The sequence below is a fragment of the Halichoerus grypus genome, chromosome 9, assembly GCF_964656455.1.
Source record: "Halichoerus grypus chromosome 9, mHalGry1.hap1.1, whole genome shotgun sequence".
Classification (NCBI taxonomy): domain Eukaryota; kingdom Metazoa; phylum Chordata; class Mammalia; order Carnivora; family Phocidae; genus Halichoerus; species Halichoerus grypus.
The window spans coordinates 110,415,522-110,436,649 of NC_135720.1; the positions used below are offsets into that span (position 1 = coordinate 110,415,522).

The 21,128-nt window shown below is 41.5% G+C and overlaps 1 protein-coding gene across 3 annotated transcripts in view; it reads left to right on the forward strand.

Annotated features, from left to right (window-relative positions):
* BTBD9 (BTB domain containing 9) overlaps nt 1–21,128 on the forward strand; it is a 431,569-nt gene that overhangs the window by 333,466 nt on the left and 76,975 nt on the right. For all 3 annotated transcript variants that reach the window (XM_078055382.1, XM_036094275.2, XM_036094276.2), the window contains exon 9: nt 6,034–6,141. In XM_078055382.1, the coding sequence (XP_077911508.1) occupies nt 6,034–6,141 (108 nt within the window). The remainder of the gene's footprint in view (nt 1–6,033; nt 6,142–21,128) is intronic.

A 21,128-nucleotide genomic window follows, 5' to 3' on the forward strand; every position in this document is an offset into this window, starting at 1 on the left:
TGCCTTTCCACCCCACAATGCAGCCCTGCCACTCTCAGCTTCCATTGAGAGAATCTTCTTCTTCAAAAAAAAAAAAAAAAAAAAGATTTTATTTATTTGAGAGAGAGAGAATGAGCCGGCACATGAGCAGGGAGAGGGGCAGAGGGAGAGGGAGAGAGAGAATCCCAAACAGACTCCCCACACAGCGGGGAGCCTGATGTGGGGCTCCATCCCACAACCCTGATATCATGACCCGAGCAGAAATCAAGAGTTAGAGGCTTAATCTACTGAACCACTCAGGCACCCCAAGAATCTTCTTTCATACTTGAATGAAGATCTCCATCCAAAGCGAGCTTCCTCGCCATCCCTATTCCTCACCTCCTGTCTCTCCGGTCCTGGAGCCCTCATGTCATCATTGTCACCCTCATCTCATGGGAACCTCTGCTCTTTGTTGAGTGGCTTTTCCATCTCGGGCACTGTGCTAGGAGCTTATCTTAGGCTCTTTGGTTCCAAGCTGCAGAAACCACATAAAGATGGCTTAAGCCATAAATGGCAGGTTTATTAAAAAGATGGGGAGATTTCTCATAGAATACTAGGGCAGAAACTCTGGTGGCCCTCACAGAGAGCTAAATCAGCTATTGGAATCCTGCCAGGAGCCAAGATAACCCCTCCCTGGGCCACATCCTCTGTCTTCTTTGCTTCTCATTGCAGATGACTTTGTCTCTTTGTGCCTCTGGTGAAAGAGTGTCACCCCCGAAGGGCCATGTTTTCATCATGTCATTTTAAGTGAACAGGGCCAATTAAGCCGGAATCTCACATAATTCTCAATTCTTGAGAAACGAAATCCGGTTGGTGCAGCATGGGTCATGTGTCTTCCCAGAATGTACTCAGGTTCACAAACCAAGCTCGGGAACCCCCCATGTCCACCTCAGGGTTAGGCCAGAAACAGTTCTCCCGGAGAAGGGTCACTGTATAATGGACAGACATGCAAAGAAAAAACTCTAACCACTGCCCCCACACCTCTACTAATGTTGCAGCAAATTCTAAAATATTACAACTGGAGGAGCCCTTAGAAACCATCGAATCTAGACCTTTAATTTCACAAGGGATGAAGCCGAAGTGCAAGTAAGTGAAGTGACTTGCCTAATGTCACTTAGTCAATACTCAGTAAATATTTGTTGAATGGAAGAAGATTATTTCTAAAGAACTTAATTTCTGAAGATCTTGAACAAAGACTAGTGTCTAAACCTTTGAGGTCAGAGTATCTTGGATTTTGGCTGAGAGATTAGAAATGGATTTGGTAACAAATTAGTGTATTACTAATATCCCGGCATTGTCTTCTCTTCGTTGCGGGTTTTTGCGCGAGCGAGGAACATGGCAGCATCAGCCAACGTGGTCCCGGGCCTTCCAGTGGAATCTCCCGTGATGGACAGTTAGAAACAGGCAAAACAGATACTTGCTGCTGACCTAAAAGACACCAATTCAGTGGGGAAGCTGTTGATCTCAACTGTTTAAACCTCAGCACTGTTCCCAATCTGGCACAGAATTAATCCCTTAAGAAAGGGATGAAAAAAATGCCATTCAGCACAACATAGTTTGTCATCGCATGCATAATGCAGACTTTCCAATTAGAATGCTACAATTTGGAAACTTTCTTCACAGACTGATGAGAGAGCAATTATTTTAAAGAAGGGAAAACTCAGTCCACTGGGTTTGCCTCAAGTCACTTCTGACTCAAGCCGCAAAGACAAGAGTTTTGAAAACATATTCACTATTGAATTTTGTATCAAAACACCAGCAAGGAGAGCAATTAGTTGCTGTAAACTGAACCCCGGTAATCAATGGTATGCAGCCAGCCAGAGCATTTATGGAAGATGTAAGCAAAATCACATCTGCTAATCAATTAAAAAAAGCCCAGCACTTCACTGCTTTTAAGAGAACTCCGCAATGAGACTGAAGGAAGATGGAGGAGACAACGTTTAATATCACCAGTCGTTTCATGCGGTGCTCGTTAGGGAGAGGGGTTTGTGGCAACAGCCAAGGACAGACCTGATCTGCATCAGTAGATCCTGGCCAGTGGCTTCCTTTATCCAGCCCCTTCTGGAGATGGCTTCTGATGTCTGGGTGGAGGTGTGTTAGATGTAGGGGATGTGTTTAAGGAGCACCTCTCCAATAAGGTCAGAGGGAGTGTGTCTGTCCTGAGCGAGCTCCCTGAGTAAACGTTCCTCAGCAGATTACAAATCAGAAGTACCTCTGTTGTTGTAGGTACACAGACATGGGAACAGACTGCTGGCAAGGGAAGAAGTGAGGGAGTTGGTGGGTTTTTCAGTTGTGCCTTATTTGAACAGAATTCCTCTCTGTGGAAAAAGAGAGTGAGCCAATTTTTCCTTTAGTGTCCTTAGACTGTGCTTGCTTTTCTTCAGTTGAATCAACAAAGGGATTTTCATTCCTGGCTAAGCCTAAATTCCAAGCAAATATTCATCCAGGCACATGAATTAGAATCTCTCTTAAAAACTCCAAAGTGTAGGTGGCTTGATCACCTGAGATCCATCAGTGTCCCTTTTCCACTCAGGAGTCACCATGACCCCACATTTCCAGCCCCCAGGGACTCTTAATAGAGGAATAGAAAGGCGATCTCTCAACCACTGTGTGCGTTTGGCTGCTGGTCAGAGAAAAGAATTTAGGCCAGGAGAAAGTATTGAAGTAAAGATCGATAGACTGAGCTAATAAAAATTAATATCTTCAGCATGCAAACTATGATAGGCAGTAGATTAATATCCTTCAAATATAGAGGGCATCTTGTAAGTCATTAACAAAAGGATAAATATAAGTAGAAAATGGGTAAAGTGTTCAAGTTCAATGATAAGTAAAAAGCTGCAAATTAATGACATAGATTTCATCTATCAAATTGTCAGTATTTTTAAACATAATACGCAATATCGGCAATGACGCACAGAAGCAGGCATTTGTTATACATGGCTGGTAATGTGAGTATAAACTAGTACAGACTTCTGTTTCGGGGAGGGGAGAGGTGTGTAGCCTTTTGTAATACATATCAAGGCCTCACCTACTCTGCCCCAGGAGTTTCACTTACAGAAACTTTACAGGCAGTGGTCATAGATTTAGCATAAGAACGTTTCATCACAGAGTTTTCCTAGCAATGTAATATTACCAACTACCTAACTGTCCAATAATAAGAGACTGATTAAATAAATCGTAGGACATCCATAAGGTGAAATTCTGTGAAGCCAGTACATACGATGAGAAAGCAAATTTGATAGATACAAAAGAAAGGTGTTCATAATAAATCATTAAGCGAAAGAAACAAGTTCCAAATAATTTGCACAGTCTGTATGTGTTTACAGAATTACTAGAATCACAGGTGATCTTCATTTTAAAATAAAAATCTGTCTTGAAACAAGTTGGAGGACTTTATAGAAAAAGCTACTAAGGGACAAAATATGCACTACTTTAAAAATTCTTTTAATATCCTCTCACTCCAGGAATTTCTACTAGAGCATTTGTGATACTTACTTATAATTGGTCTTCCTTTTTATCTTCTTCATATCCCATCTCCTCAGGGCAGTCTTTTTCCATGAAATATTTTGAGATCTGGTTAGATTCAATCCCAAAAGGGCCTGATTATTTTCCTTTGGATACACTGGTAGAAACACTAATTCATGATTATCCAGAAGGATAGGTATTATGATAAACCTGGCTCTCCACAAATAATCCAAAATCCCATTGGGGAGATAGCCTCAGCATTGTTTCCCAAAAAGCCTGTCATACCAGCGTTGTTAAGTAAAGAGAATGATTAATTAATTTGAAGATTTGTTTTCTTGTTTTTAATCTACTCTGGCAGAGTTGTAAATTATTTCAGTCCAGAACATGTATGAAACATACACTATGAACAGAATCCTTATGTTTGGAGTAGAATTTTTTTTTAATGAGAAGATCAACAGTCTTTCTATAATTTTTATAAGAGCTAGACAAACATAGAAATAAAAATTACACTTTTAAAAGTTACTCAACGTAAATGTAAATTAACAGGCTAACTGCATAAAAGTTCTAAGAAACTAGAATAATATTCGAGGAAATGACTAATGAGGGAAATGATTCACTTTCTTATCAGGCAAGCTGGTATAATCTGAGAGCAGAATTATTAGACACCTAAAAACAATAGGGTGGGACCCTGTCTGATTCATTCAGAGTACTTTGAGAGATTAAATACCCAGGCGAATTGAGGGGACTACTCGGGTGAATTAAGGTGGAATGTGTTTCTGCTTTACTTAAAAGATGAATTCCAAAATATTAGGGAGTGTGGGTTTCGTCATTGATAGCAAACGAAATTACACTTGAAAACAAGGAACAAAAGGTAAGGGGAACACAGTGTCATTTCTAATCTCCAATAACAGCGTTATCGGTGACACTAAACTGAGCTTGTGCAAAGGGTTTTTACTGATTATCATTGCAAGATCAAGGGCAAATAATATGAACTACTTTTGTAGAGTGATAGTTTGCGGATTGTAAATTGGGACCCAGGTCCATAAATGGGGAGTAAAGGAAGCACTCAGCAAAGGGATGATAGAAATGGGCTTTGGCCAGGACACCAGGTTCGAACCCTCTATCTGCCAACTGTTTGAGCATAGACATGTTACTTAACAGCTGTAAGCCTTACTCTCACCATCTGCAATTTGATGAGAATAATAATGCTTGCTAAAGGGATTTTGGAAGCCCTTAATAAGATAAATTATATAGAGCACCTACCATAGGGCCTGGTACAGTATAAGCATTAAAGAAATGTTGGCCACTATGACAGTAATAATCATCATTATTACTGTTGTTACAAATAAATATTCATTGAATGTAGGCTCGGTGAGACACCATACTGAGTACGTGGGTATAGAAGGATCAGTAAGACCTAGGCACTGCCTTCGGGGAGCTCACTGTCTGTTCTGGCCATTGGAGGAAGCAAATGTGCGTGACCGAATATAAAACAGTAGATAGATATTCTGTATGAGAAGGACTTTTGAGGCTGAAATCATAATTCTTTGTTTGTTTTTTCTGTTTGAGGCTGAATCAGAAAACAATGGCCTCTCATTTCCTGCCACTGTGGCTCTTTCAGAAGCAAAATGCTGGACTGTTGTTTAATCCTTATTACAATACTTAGATTCTTTTCTCTTATTCTTTTTTTTTTTTTTAATTGAGGAGTAACACACATACAGGGCACAAATCAACTGGATATTTACTGTGTGCATACCCATGAACTACCACTTGGTCAGAATCAGCACACTTGCAGCATCCTGGAAGGTTCCCTCATCCCCTTTCGCAAGCATTACCTCTCCCAGAGGTAACCACTGTTCTGATTCCTGTCACCAGCGATGAACTTTGTCTCTTCTGAGCTTCATGTAAATGGAATCACATAGTCAATGCTCAGGTTCTTATCTGAGCTAAAAAGGAGATATGAGGAACAGAACCCAAGTAATCTCTAAATAATAAGAAAGTTTTACTAACGAATATATGTTTGTTTGTATCTTCAAATCAGATCATTGTACCACAGCTATGCAAGAAGTCTGCTAAGAATGAGAGGGAATCTAAAACATGATAATTGAGGTCATTGGGGCATACTAGTTATTATCAGTCAGGAAGCACAGAATCCCCCCATGAACACTAGTCTCAAGCATATTACCTTTGGTCAGCCCAGCCAACTGGAGATCAATCAGGCGGGAGGATTTGGGGACATCTTCTCACGGATAAGCCAACCCGAAGAGCATCGCCACTCAGGGGACAAGGGCTGCCTGAGATTGGGTGACTGGTGAAAGAAGTTCCTAAAGAGACATGGCTCTCATTGCACAGACTCCACCTCCTGTCACCAGACTTTTGCCGGGGATTCACTTCTTTTCTCCAGCCTGGAAGCACTGGGAGCGGGGCGGGGTGGGGGGGAAGGAGACAGGAAGGAGGGCTAAAGTAGACATGGATTTCCTTATGCCGACAGCATTAGGAAAGAGCCAGTTAGAACATTCACAGCATTCTTACGTATTTTCCTTTGTTCAGGTTACTACTTTGGGACTGCGATGATCGAAGCTACAGCTACTATGTTGAGGTCTCCACCAACCAGCAACAGTGGACCATGGTGGCCGACAGAACTAAAGTCTCCTGCAAGTAAGTTTTGTCTTTTCACAGAATTGTTTCCAATTTAAAAGACAGTCTTTCTGATGGATTCAGAAGGTTCTAATGAACATTCATGGAATCACCAAATTAGATTCTTAGTTGGAGGTTGAAAACATACTGATGATCCTTTACTTCAGTTTTGACTATTAAGTACTTTGATGAGAATTTATTTTTTTTTATGTGATCAAACAAGCTTTCCTTGTTTGGTGGTTTGAACTTGACTCTTGGAAATGACATGTCCCCGAGCAGGGAAAAGAAGGATTTCCATTTGCAGTCCTCTCTTGGGTCCCCACCCCCGATACCACACACTACCCCTTTAGAACTGTTTTCTTCCTTACAGAATTTTGCCGATGCAATACACACTTTAGTACTTACTCTGGGACTCCGTTCCCCACCCTCATGTCATTCCCAGGGTTACCTTTAAATATTTCTCTCATCTCAGTGCCAGCTACACTGTTACCTAAATGAAAGAAAGCTTGGTATCCTAGGCCCCTAGTCATTTAATGCATATGGCTTTGGGGCTCTGTTTGCATTTACATTGTCGTGGGGGGAAGCTAAGAGGAAGGATCCTATGGGTTCTGAACGGCCTGAGATCATGACTACATGTGTATATACCCATATAACTCACTCCGATCAAAATTAGCACATTCCCAGAATCCTAGAATCATACCTTTTCTCAGTCATTACCTAAAAAGAGCTCAGTGCCTTTTTGGGTAGAGCCAGATTCTCTGGGAGGCAAGATAAAGCAAATAGCTGAGATTTCTTTCTTTTTTTTTTCTTTTTTAAGATTTTATTTATTTATTTGAGAGAGAAACAAAGAGAGAGAAAGAGAGCACAAGTGGGGCAGGGGCCTGCAGAGGGAGAGGAAGAAGCAGACTCCCCACTGAGCAGGGAACCTGATGCGGGGCTCAAGCCCAGGGCCCCGGGATCATGACCTGAGCCGAAGGCAGCCGCTTAACCGACTGAGCCACCCAGGCGCCCGAAGATTTCTCTTTTTTTATTATTGAAATATGATTCACATACCATATAATTCCCCCTTTTAAATGTACAATCTGGTGGTTTTTAGTGTATTCACAGAGTTGGGCAATCATCCTTACTATCTAATGTTTCAAACATTTTCATCGCCCCCAAAAGGAAACCTCCTACCCATTAGCAGTCTTTCCATTTCCTTCCGGTTCCCACAGCCTGGTTATCTCCCTTCTGTTTCTATGGATTTGCATATTCTGGACATTTCCTATACACAGAATCATATAGTATGTGATCTTTTCTTCTGGCTTTTTTACACTTAACATATACTTTTGTCAAGCTTCATTCATGTTGCAACATCTATCAGCACTTCATTCCTTTTTATGGCTGAATAATATTCTATCCTATGGAAAATATACATGTCACATTTTGTTTATCCATTCATCAGTGGATGAACATTGGAACTGTTTCCACTTTTTGGGTAAAATGCGTATTTCTGCTATGAACATTCCCGTGCAAGTCTTTGTATGAACATATGTTTTCAGTCCTCTTGAGTATATTCCCAGGAGTAGAATTGCCGGGTCTTATGGTAACTTTGTGTTCAAGTTTTTGCAGAACCACCAGACTTTTCCGCAGCAGCTGCACCATTTTGCATTCCCACCAGCAATGCAGGAGGGTTCTAATTTCTCCGCATTCTTGCCAATACTTGTTACTGTCTATCCCCTTGTTCACAGCCATCTTAGTGGGAGTGAAGTGGTGGTTTCGGTTTGCATTTTCCTCACGGCGAATTATGTCAAACATCTTTTTGTGGACTTACTTGGCCAAGATTTCATAACAGCATTAATGATGACTTGTTTGATGCAATGTCTGACACCCTTACCATCGTTATGATCGTAATCAGCATAGAGCACGTTTAATGCTTCCATTGGTTAAGGTGACACTTGTTAGACTCAGAACCCACAGGATCCTTCCTCCTAGCTTCCCCCCACAACAACGTAAATGCAAACGGAGCCCGAAAGCCATATGCATTAAATGACTAGAGGCCTAGGATACCAAGCTTTCTTTCGTTTAGGTAACAGTGTAGCTGGCACTGAGATGAGAGAAATATTTAAAGGTAACCCTGGGAATGATATAGATTCAGGCATAACCTGAATCTATAACAGAAAGTGGCCTCAACATTCCGGTGCCTTAACACAGTAGTTTATTTCTCAGTCATGTAGCAGGGAGTATGGGCGTTCCTGGTTGTCAGGTGGCTCTTCTCCACAGGTGACTGAGGAACCCAGGCATCTTCCTTCTGGTGGCTCTGCCATCATCTGGGGCCTCATCAGCATCATCTGCATCTAGCTGGCAAATGGGGAAAGAACAGAGAAAAGGTACACCTGGTTCTTCTGAACAGCCTTGGCCTGGATGTAGTGACCGTCCCTTCCACTGGCATGCGATTGAGGAGAAGCAGTCATTTACCACACTAGATGCTGGTAGGGCTGGAAACCATAGTTCTGGCTGGGCAGCCACTTTTCAGCGGAGCACACATCTCGTAGCCGTCTCTGCCATTGGATAAGAAAACTAACAATTATTGAGTAACCCGTATTCTATGACTTTGGTGTGTTTTGTCTCATTTTGTCCTGAACATAAAACACCTTGTGGAATATTGTCCTCATCTTATAAAAGAGAAAATGGAGGGCTCTTTTCATTGTACCACGAAGCCTTACTAAAGAGGGCTAAGCCCAGCTAAATGATGGAAACAGGGAAATGAAATGATTAGCTCATTTCCAAGCGCCTAGAACGTGTTTTATACAACAGGAAGGCCTTACAGGCCCATGAACAACTGCCCATTTATCTTTTCAGAGCCATTGCTCACTGAGCATACAGCTCACAGGCCAGACCCTCTGCTTCCCCATCTTTTCCACATCTCACTGGTTACCATCACCCATCTTGTCTGTCATTTTATGTGTTATAAATTAGATGCCTCATCTCTTTATGTTCCCCTACTGAAGGTGTGGTACAGTATGGGTTTTTAACAAGAACTGGTTGGCTGACTACTGACCCAGGTATATATCATAATGGTTTTATAGTTATTTAAATGGTTTTTTCTTGATTCAAAAATGCATTCACTCATTAGATCCCTCCCAGTGGCTTTTTTTTTTTTAATTTATCTATTTCTTTATTTGAGAGAGAGAGCAAGAGAGCAAGAGAGTACAATCAGGGGAAGCAGCAGAGGCAGAGAGAGGAGCAGACTCCCCGCTGAGCAGGGAGCCTGACGCTGGGCTTGATCCCAGGACCCTGAGATCATGACCTAAGCCAAAGGCAGACACTTAACCAACTGAGCTACCCAGGCGCCACCTCCCAGCCACCAGTAGCTTTGTATTAAGTCATCAACATCTTTCCCCCCCTTGTTTTTGTATTTTGTTTCCATTAGTTGGTAGATTTAAATAATTTATATGTTTTTAACCTTCTGCGTTAGCACTTATATGCTACAGCGATACATGTTTTTACAGATTAATAAATAAAGAATATATTATAAGAACAAGAATAGTAGCAAGAAGGCAAGTACCTTTTAACCCCCTAAGAATCAATGGTACTTAAGGTTATGACTTTATGTTTGGAGGCGTAACCTGGATCTATTTTGCCTTTCATTTTTGAGTTAGGTGTTAAGAAATATAGTAGAAGATACGCAGACAATAAAAGAGAAAAGCCTTTCCTTTTTAACTAATATACTCCAGAGCAGTCCTCAAGAGAGGATTCTATTAGCTTCAGAAATTGTAGCCTCCTTTTTTTTGAAATAAAGTATGTGAGTCATGTTATAAATGAAATTCTATAGGATCTTTAGAGATCACAGCCGTGCCTCTTGATAGCATTCTACCTAGTCAGAAATCAAAGGACAGATTTTTGCTGTCCTCTGAAAAATAACTAGGGAATGAGATTCCCCAGTGTCTCCTCATGAGACCCTCTACTCCAGGAGCAGGATATTTTCCTTTATTGCTATGCTAAGTCCTTTCTGCTACAGTTGGAGCTTTGCTTGTTTTACTCTCAGGATAAAGGCTTATTTTCTATCACAGATAACCATGTTTTTGTATACACTGATTTGAGGTTTTTTCCAGCTTATTCAAAAATAACTGATACGTAACATTGTGTGAGTTTAGGGTGTACAGTATAATGATACATGCAGCAAAGTGATCGCCACAGTAAGTTAGTTAACACATCTGTCACCTCACAGTTTTCTTTCTTGCTATGAGAACTCTTAAGAGCTGCTCTCCTAGCAACTTTCATATATGCATTTACTGTAGTCACCATGTTGTACATTCCATCCCCAGACCTGATTGATCTTGTAACTGGAACTTTGTGCTTTTTGATCCCCTTCACCCATCCCCCCCGCAACCCTCTGGCAACCACCACCCTTTTCTCTGTTGCCATAAGTTTTTTTTTTTTTTTAGGATTACACGTTTAAGTAAGATCATACAGTATTTGTCTTTCTCTGTGTGACTTTTTTCACTTAGCATAATGCCCTTGCCATTTATCCACGTTGTTGCAAATGTACTGATTTTATAAAATTACTTTTTACCCCTCTTTTTTCACATCATCTAATCCTATACCCTTTAGCCTTATTCCGAAAGACTTCACCTTCCAATCTTTGATTCCTTTTCTCTACTCTTGAACCCTAAATCTGTGTCGATACAGTAAGAAACCAACATCGGCTTTTTTTATTATAAATGTAAAACGTGCATGGAAAAGTAATTTAAGCAATACAGAAAGATATACGTGAAAAGTAAAATTATGCCTTCCCATCTTCTGCTCCATTCCTCAGAAGTAGCTGCTTTTGATTATTTTTTTTAGTTTTTATAATGGCTCAACTATAAATAATATTTTTATATCTGTGTTTATTAATTTATCAGCTTTACTAATTCCTCGCTATAAAAAATGAGGAATTTAGCTCACTTAACTTCTTCTCATTTTTTGTTACATTTTTCTCTCTAGTTCTGCTAACTACTTACCTTTTAAAATTAAACAATATACTTAAACCTCTATATTTTGATCCATCAATTGTAGATAGTATTCCTTGACTCCCTACTATGTATGAAGAAATTACCACCCTACATTTCCCTTTCTCTCTCCCCATCTTCTGTTAACTATCCCACCACATTGACATCGTTAAGATTTACGACACTTATTTTCTGTTCTGTAACTTATAGTTAAGCCTTCCACGTGTTAACTATAAATTGGTCTTGAAAAGGGAAAACGACTAAAAACTCATTATGATATTATGATTATGTAAACACTGTTCACTACAGATCTGTAATTCATTGGATTAGTATAGTGAGGGAAATATGTCACTAAACTTGTGTCCCTCTTGGAAGAATTGTACTATGTTATCAAATGGATTTGATTTTCTTACAAGTGCTCAGAATTATTCCCCATATAACAAATAGCTTCATATTAGCTAGCTTTTTGTTTTCTTGGAGTTTCTAATTGCCTCTTTTTCCTATTTACAGAGGTTTCTGAGGCGTACTGTTTGTTCATTGGTTAATTTTAAACAGACTGCTTCCTAGGCCTACTATATAACTAAAATTTCTTTTTCTTTCCTATCTAGGTTGGTTTCACTCTTTCTTAGATGTGGGTAAAGGGTTAACAAAACCCTGTTTCCTTGGCAATGAGATACTGACCTTGGGCCCTGTTACCTTTTTAGATCTGTTCCCCTGAAAACCTGATAGAAATGGAATGTCAGCTATTAGGCAACATTGCTTATGATGAAAATTACCCCTGATTGGTAATTGCATCTGGCCTGGGAGGACTGTAAATATCTGGTTGGAAGCCATAGCTTTGGCTTTCCCGAGTGTGATGACTTTTGTGACTAGGCACATCCCTTGTGAAAATTCTGGGATCTTTGTTTATGGAGCTATTACAAGAGATAATAGTTTCAATTTGGAATATGAGGCTTCTGAGCCAGAGTGGTTCCACACCTGCCCACTCTTACCTGAGCTGTCATCTTGCATGCCAGTGGGAATAGCTCCTATTCAGTGGTATCGACCACTGCAGGGACTCCCACTAAGGAGATATGCCTGCTGTTACTCTAGTGGCATAGTGTTTTCTTTCTCTCCTGGGTGAATCCGAAGCCCAATAGGACTTTGTTGGGTCTCAGTCAAGATCTCTCATAGGCATTGCACAGAGTAAATGTATTCAGAATTGTTTTCAGAAACAGGCTATGTGAAAGGCAAATTTTGAGAATCTTGCATGCCTGAATCATAGTTTGACTGGGTATAGAACTCAGTTCCTTCAGATTTCTGAAAGCTTGGATTTATTGCCAAATAGCATCTAATGTTACTGATGAGAAATCTCATAGAATCTGATTCTTATTACTTGTAGTAATGTATTTTTCCCTGTAGAAGTCTTAGGATCTTCTCATTGTTGGAGGTGTTAAATTTCACAGTGATATGACTGGATGTGGACTATTTTGATTTACCCTGCTCACTTTGCTTCAATATGGAAATCTACCCTGCTCCCTCAGATTTATAAATAATATTTCATCCACCTGCCATTTTCTAGAAATTCCCCAAAATCTTGATTTGCTTATATCTTTCCCTCCAGTTTGCCACACCTTTATGAGTGTATTCCATTTGTATTTCTTTGATGTCATCTCATTGGTTTCCAGGAAGGGAGAAAGGTCAGTGTGTGTCATCCATCTTCAACCTGAATCCCCAAAAGCTCTACTACATGGGCTGTTGATACTCCCCCATGACCCCAAATCCTTTTCCTTTCTTCCTTGTGCCTAGCTATCCCTTCCTCGTGTTACAGAGCTGTCGTGTTTACTGCCAGCATATATTCCTTAACATATTGACTCTATTCATGTTCATTTTTTAACCATTTCTTCACTTTGTCGTGGTCTCGATGACTGACAATTTTGTCCATAGAAGTACTAGTCATCTTGGCCATCATCGCTCCAAGACGATGCCCTTGGCAAACATTTTGGCAAATATAAATTACTACCTATAAAGAATTGATCATTGATACTACTGAAATTTTTCTTTTTCCACTTAAGTATTCTATAGCCATAATCGAGAATTACCTAGGATTTCTAGTTTTTAGCTGAATTTTCACACAAGCTATCTGCCTGCCAGATATACTATCTGGATTCCCTCCTAAATAAGTTTTATTCTCCAACCTCAGTGTTCATTAAAAATGTTGTCAAGAGTTTTTAATAACTGAAGAAAATACTTATATAGTAAGATATTTTTAAAGCAGAGTACAAAACTATACAAGTATTATCACAAGTAGGAAAAACAATATGGAAGAAGAAAGCCAGATGGAAATACACCAAAATGTTGTTAATGGCTGCCTCTGTGTACTGGGATTATGTGAATTATTTCTAGTTTTCTATATTTTGACCAATTTACATGTATTTCTTTTACAATCAAAAAGATGCCTTTTTTTGAAAAAGATGTTTTTTCTTGCTGCAGTCATAAATGTTTTTGTAGATTTGTAGTTTGTCCTTGCTGTTATTTGAGCAGCATATGTTGGCAGAGTGGCATGGTTTATTCACTGCCAGCTATAAATTAAAGAAATTAAATAAGTGCTGTCCATAGCAATATCCTAGTAGCTTTTTGGAACCTTGAAGCCACTTACCCCAAGCACAAGTTGTGCTTCCCTGAAAAGGACACCTGAGCCACATTTTCCTTATGCTGCTTCTCCCCTTGGGCCTCTTAAGGCCCAGTTCTGTAAGAGTACTTCCTCCTTTTGCCTTTCCCCAGGGCTTCAAAAGTCCATTTCCACCCAGGGTTTCCCCTCTCAGAGGGGCCCGGCCTCCTTGAGACCTTGGAGCACCCCTGTGGGTCAGGCAGTTTCCACATCATCTTAACTTGAGAAAGTTTCTCCCCTGTGCCTTCCCTGAGAAGCATTTTGACAGCTTCTGTGTCACCTGGAAAGGCTTCTGTGGGGTCACCTCACCTTCTCCCTGGTCTTCAGCATGATGATATTAATATCACAGAATATCTGTGTCCCCCTTGCTGAGTATACTGTCATTTAGTCCTGGGGAAGGACAACCTTCTGTTCTGGGGTCTGTTTCTGTGCTGATGCTATTTATTCACCAGGAATCTTAGAAAGGGAGTCATGTTTCTTTTTCTAAGTGCTGCAGTGGTTGAGGACAACGGAATAAATTAAAGGTGGAGAGTTACAGCCTCAGAAAACTCTTCCAAAGTGTAGCAAGATTGAAAAATGAGACGTTTGAACCTGGACCATTTACCTTGCCTGTGATTTTGTGCATCTTCTTGGCCATTGTCAGTGCTAAAGTTGAGAAAGCTTTCTTTCCGCCAGCTTTGTTTCTTAGCCTGACACTTAACAAAACAAAAATCTTGGGCTGGTTCCGGGAGGTCGCTGCTAACCATGTGACCTAGGGGTTATGCATAGAGGGCTTGCCCTGTTAATGTGATGCGATAGAATGAAAGTGGGTTTTAAAGAAGGAAATGTCTCCACCATTGAGACCAATGACAGAAGAAGTTCATACAAAGTGTCAAGTTTGGGGCGCCTGGGTGGCTCAGTTGGTTAAGCGGCTGCCTTCGGCTCAGGTCATGATCCTGGAGTCCCAGGATCGAGTCCCGCATCGGGCTCCCTGCTCAGCGGGGAGTCTGCTTCTCCCTCTGACCCTCCCCCGTCTCATGCTCTCTCTCTATCTCATTCTCTCTCTCAAATAAATTAATAAAAAAAAATCTTAAAAAAAAAAAAAAAAAGTCAAAGTGTCAAGTTTTAGTCTCCAGGATGGGATTGCAGCTCTTGGCTGTGGCAGAGATCCTGTACTGAAATATTACTACTTCTTGCAAGTCTCTGCTGTGCTAACAGCCAGTTACCCTTACCCGCCCGGACGCCTGTCCCTGCGAGTTTGGAGGAGTGTGCTTGCTTGCTCCTTCTTAAAGAGAGAGCCAATTAATGGGCTCTAGTTGTGTTATTGTCACTGTAAAAAGGCTCGATGGAGATTTTATTTTCCTCTTTTCAGACTTAATTCCATTTTTCTACACAGGTTTTGACAGTAATGAAAAAAGCCAGTCATGTTCTTTCCTGTGTTTTTTTTTTAAAGGGCAAAAGCGTTGGTGTTAATTTTGCCACGAGTTTTAGAACTTGAACGATAAAGAAACATGCACCTGGCAAAATGTGAATGGCAAAAAAAAAAAAAAATGAAAAAAGTAACAATTCAGATAAAACACATACACACACGGAGGACAGGTCTGACACTAGACAGTCCCCTGGGCTAATGAGGCGGAGATATCAGAACCTGCCCTGTAGAAGGCTTCTGTCCGTTAGAACAGACTTAGAGATACGTGTTAATCAAACTGTTGTTATGGGATTATATAGTACGAGAAGTAGATGAATATTTTGGAGTAGAAATCATCAATAAGGAGTCAGTGACTCATACCTACCCATCTAGAGAAGGCATTTATCTTTTGCTCTACAGAAAATTTTTATGCAATACTTTACCCATATGTTGGGAGCCACGTGGAAAGTAGATTTTGATGCTAAGTAGGTGAACCAAGTTCTAAATTCAGAGCTATCAATAGGTTCTGTGGACCACCAGTGGGGAGGCCTCTCCCCACCCACAACATTTGACAGGTGAAGGATCAGTAAGGACATGAAGTCCCCTTGGATAGCAAATGATCAGAAGGAAGAAGCTGAGAGCTCTTTTCCCTACTCTGTGAAGATAATAATTTCTTCTATGCATGTTATTAAAAAAATGAACAGACCTCAGTAAAACTTTCTCAGTGAGCTGTGTGAGCACACTTAAAATGTGCATGGTCAGAAAGATTTTTCTTTCATTGTGGAATAACTTTCATACTAATATTACATTCCAAATGACAAAAATCAATCAAGATCACACTAGTCCAACTACCATCATCTCTCTCCTCTCCTCTGCTCTGCTAATTGCCCCCACCATGTTCTCTCTGCACCCTCCCTCAAGTTTACGTACTGTAGCCAGAGTGGCACATTTCAAGGACAATTCTGACCTTATACCTGCTTGAACCCTCAACTGGCTTCCCATTTTTCTCTGGATAAAGACCCAAGATCTTCACATGGCCTAGAGTGCCTACACAATCTGGCCCCCTCCTACCTCTGCAGACGTTCCCTGCATTGGTCTTCCTGTGCTGTCTGTGTTCACATCAGCCTGGCTTCCTCTCATGTCCCACCATGCATCATGCTCCGCCTTCCCACAGGGCCTTTGCACCTGCCACGGCCTCTATCTGGAGCCCACACCCTGCGCTTTGACTGGTTAACTCCCACTATCCTCGGCTCAAGGGCCACATTCTCAGGAAAATCTGCCCTGATCACCCATCTCAATCAGAGCAATTTGTTATTCCCTCTCATAGAACTGAGCTATTGTCCTTCACAGCTGATAGTGCAGCTTGCAATGGCCCATTCCTTAGCGTAGTATTAGATTACTGCTTTTCTTCCCCTTTAGAATGTAAGCTCCATCAGAGCAGGGATATGGTCCATTTTATTCTTATCCATGGTAGCCTAGCAAGGACCTAGCCCTTGCATTGTTGTCTGAGTGGATGGGCAGACAGGTGCTACCACTCTGTCTCTAATCATGACACAGGTCAGTTCCATGTGTCCTGCTGCTGTCCGGAGCTGTCGTCTTCACAGGGCTCGCTCAGGAAGTCCGTCCATCTTCATTCAGAGGCTATCCCATGGAGCAAGGAAGAGTTTGTGGGAGAGCATAAAAGTTGCTCGTTGACCCTAATAATGTAGTCCTTGTACTTCTCTTTATTAATCCATTATTGATCTGTCATTGCTGATTCATTCACAGCCATCCTCCACGGTTTCAGTCATTGCCAGAGGCCCCATTTTCTCTGGGCTCCACATCTACCCTTGCCCCTCGAGTTAATGACTTGGATCCCCTGGTAACAGTTTCTCACTTGCGATTGCTTACTGGCTGGAAGTCCATTACCTTTATTTTTAACCACTCTTTGAAAGAGTGAAGTTTCTCTTTATGGAGGGGCCAAGTGCTTTAAAACCTGTTTGCCAATGTGCCCCTTTCACTTTGGAAATTGATTTGATTTAAAATCCTTAGTTTGTCAGATTAATATGTTTCAATTGCTTCTCTGGATTTTTAGAGCAAAATGTTAAAAAAAAAACAAAACTGGTCTTGTTCTCTGGAGAGGAACTCTAAACCATTTGCCCAGGCAATCCAGGTACCTCTCCCAGCAGGGCAGATAGAGTTTGTCCGACAGAACACACCTCACTCCGGAGTCCTGGAGCTCTGGATCCCTCCCATGCTTTCAGAATGGCTGCAGAGGGTCCTGTCCCAGCACTGTCCAGAGTGGTGCCTCAGAGACACCCCTTACCATGGCCAAGCCTTGGTTAACCCCTACTCTGGGAGAGGCGCTGCCAAGAAAGCAATGTATGCAGCCCCTCAGTGGGCCTCTAAGGTCAGAATCACGTAACCCTAGTGAAGGCAAGCAAGTTGAGCACACAGAGACACCGGAGTAACAGTCATCAGAGAAATCCATTTATAAAAATGAATAGTCAGGAGCGCCTGGGTGACTCAGTCGTTAAGCGTCTGCCTTGGGCTCAGGTCATGATCTCAGGGTCCTGGGATCGAGCCCCACATTGGGCTCCCTGCTCGGCGGGAAGCCTGCTTCTCCCTCTCCCACTCCCCCCTGCTTGTGTTCCCTCTCTCGCTATGTCTCTCTCTGTCAAATAAATAAATAAAATCTTTAAAAAAAAAAAAATGAATAGTCAGCATGTCCATCTGCAAAAAAAAAAAGGAAAGTAGAGCCTATTTATTAGTCAGTAAATAAAGACAGCAGGAAGGAAAGTAACTGTAGTTTTGGTCATATCTTCTTAAAGTGGCCTGCCTCAGTTTGTCTCTGGGTCCGAGTGAGGAGTGCCATAATCTCACCATGATTAATCCCGACTCAGCTCTATCCCAGAGTGCTAAGGGGCTCAGATTTTCTTCCTGGGTTAAAACAAGCAAAGGGGCCCCTAGGTGACTCAGTCGGTTAAGTGTCCGACTCTTGATTTCGGCTCAGGTGATGAACTTGGGGTCATGGGATTGAACCCCACACTGGACTCTGAGCTTGGCGTAGAGTCTTCTTGGGACTCTCTCTCCCTCTCCTTCTCCCTCTGCCCCTCCCCTCCATATGCTCTAAATAAATAAATAAATAAGTGAATAAATGAATAAATAAATAAAATCTTTTTTTAAAAAAAGGGAACAGAAAAACAAAGTGTTCCTGTGAATTCAGGGATCTAGCATGTACATAGAACCAATTTTTAGAGCTAAAAGGGCATTCTTCCTTGACTATCTGATTTATTCTCTTGGCTTCAGCTATCTCTTTCATTCATATTTTTCATTAAATGTTGGCCCCTTCTAGAATGGCTTCGCAAACTCACCTTGTCTAAAAGTAAGCTCATTGTCCTCTTTCCCTGTAAAACACATAAAACAGCTCCTCTCCTTTGAAGGCCTTGCTTGTGTTTGTGGTAAGCCCCTTCTCCTGGGCATCTCTTACCCCTTTGACTCTTGCCTCTTCCTTGTTCCTGCATGGCCAGGAACCATGTCTTTTCTTTTATACCCTTTCTTCCTTTATTGTATTCCCATTGCCCCCATCTTAACTGAGACCCTCCTGCCTCTCCGTTAGACTATTCTAGTGATCTCCCTCAATCTGTACTCTAGCTGCATCTGTTGCTGTTTGGGTATCTGGAACAGTGTTGCCGGATGGGAGCGGTCTGGCCAAGACTCCTTACTCGTACCCTGAACAGGCACCTCCAGCGGCCGACTGAGAAAAACCTCAGATCTTTGCCCGAGTCGCCTTCTGTCTCTACCCGACCAGCTTTTCCCAAACATCTCATTTTCAAATATCCTGCCCTACTGTTAGACTTCACGTTCAGATTTCAAATATATAACTACTGTACTTATCTGACTCTCACCGAACTTTCTCACCTTTATTTCTTTAACTCTCTCCTTACTGGTATCATTCTTCCCTTTCAGTGTGGCCCAATTGCTGTTGCCAAATGAGTCCATGCTTTAGATCAGCTAATTATCTTTATTTCCACTGTCTGGTCTTGAAGTCTCTAGCCCACCCCTGTTCCCTTCAAGATCCAGCCAAAAATGTCCTGTGAGTTCTTCTTTGATCTTTCTCCTCCCAAATACAGGTATCTGCTCCTTTTGCTGAATGCCCCACTGTATTTTGTTTCCATGTAGCCTGGCAGCATTCCCTTTTTCTTGGGTCTGTCTAGGAGGAGGGAGGAAATAAGGGACTAGGCTGGGAGGAAGTTTACTTCTTAAAAAGCTAGCCATTTTTCAAGGTGCACTGGGATCTACCCCCTTAGAAGTACAGGCCAGATTTTCTCAGAGTAGCCTCTAGTACTAGGTCTGTAATAAAATGCATAGCCCAGCCAGCTTTGATTCAGTCTAATATTTGTTGAGTGACCCTAGTAGGTAAAGGCTACATTGTGAGAGAGAATACTAGGAGACAGGAAAACACTTCTCCAAAGGAACTTACAGGCTGTCCGCGACTTCTGAACGTTCAGGAACCATCACCACACACACACACACACACACACACACACACACACACACACACACACACGAAGTATAAAATACAAAATAGGATCCTGGAGTCATAAAATGGTTTAACTGAAAGTACCTTGGAAGTTATCGTCTAAGTCTCTCATTTTACGGATGAGACTCTGAGACAGGTACAGAGTACAGATGCCTCCCCAAGTTCTCATCTAATGGAAGGGTCCAGATTCCAATCCAGATCTCCTGATTCTGAATCCCTTGTTCCCAGAATGTTGCATGGACTATAAAACCATAGTGAGAAACAGCCCCATAAGGGCTATAAGAATAGAGACATGATCAGAATATAGCATGGAATTAGGGATGTGTTTCTGAAAAGATGCGTTTGGAACCTAGAGCTTACTGCTGGCCCACATTGTAACTGCAAACACTGGTGATTTCCCAACCAAAGGAAGCTATGAACTTCAGACTTAAAAATCACACAAAGGTACAAGTCAGAAGTTGGCTCACCTGCCAGAAGGCATGATGAAGACTATAGATTACAAATCCACTTACATGGGGCGCCTGGGTGGCTCAGTCATTGAGCATCTGCCTTCGGCTCAGGTCATGATCCCAGGGTCCTGGGATCGAGCCCCGCATCGGGCTCCCTGCTCGGCGGGAAGCCTGCTTCTCCCTCTCCCACTCCCCCTGCTTGTGTTCCCTCTCTCGCTGTCTCTCTCTCTCTGTCAAATAAATAAATAAAATCTTAAAAAAAAAAAATCCACTTACATTTTCATATGATCTTCTATTTTGCTCTCACTGCCACTTCTTCCACAGAATATTAATTTATTCAGCCTATTAGCTGTATCATAATTCATGTTTTAAAAATTGGTTTTAAAAGCACGGTCTCTATATCAAATCACCTAGGGCTTCGTTAATCTAGGTTTGGCATCTTCTGTTTTTCTTCCCTTTTCCTTCCTATTGCCTACTTAAAAAAAAAAAAAAATCATTACACTGTTCATTAGGCCATTTATTAGGCTATTTCCTTCTACCAAAAGAGACTTGCATGTGTGTTTTTCCTCGGTTTTAAGCCAAGATCCATAAAGCATATTCCCCCCACAGTTGACATTTTCTTTTCACAAGCCCTTGAAATGGGATGGAAGAGAATTTCACCACAGAGCTGTAAATTATGTACTGAGTATCAGTAATAAACATTTCTTACAAAATTTTAAAGTGTAGTTTCAGAGTGGTGATCATCTGGAATTGCACACATTTACCAGCTGCTTTGGAGGGAGCTGCTGAGTGCTTCCTGCTCATACACTTTTCACCTCTTTATCCAAATTTATACAACAGTACAGAGCACATGTAGTAAACCTAAACAGAGCAAAAGAATATTTGTACTCCTAGTAACGTGGCTTCGCGGTCTTGACCTGGAAGGGGTGAGGCAAGTTGTCGTCTTGTTGGTCCTTCTCTCCCCAGGAGGTTGCACATTAAAACTGTACCAGAGAGGTTGTGACTTTCCTCTGGTGAAAAAACCTGG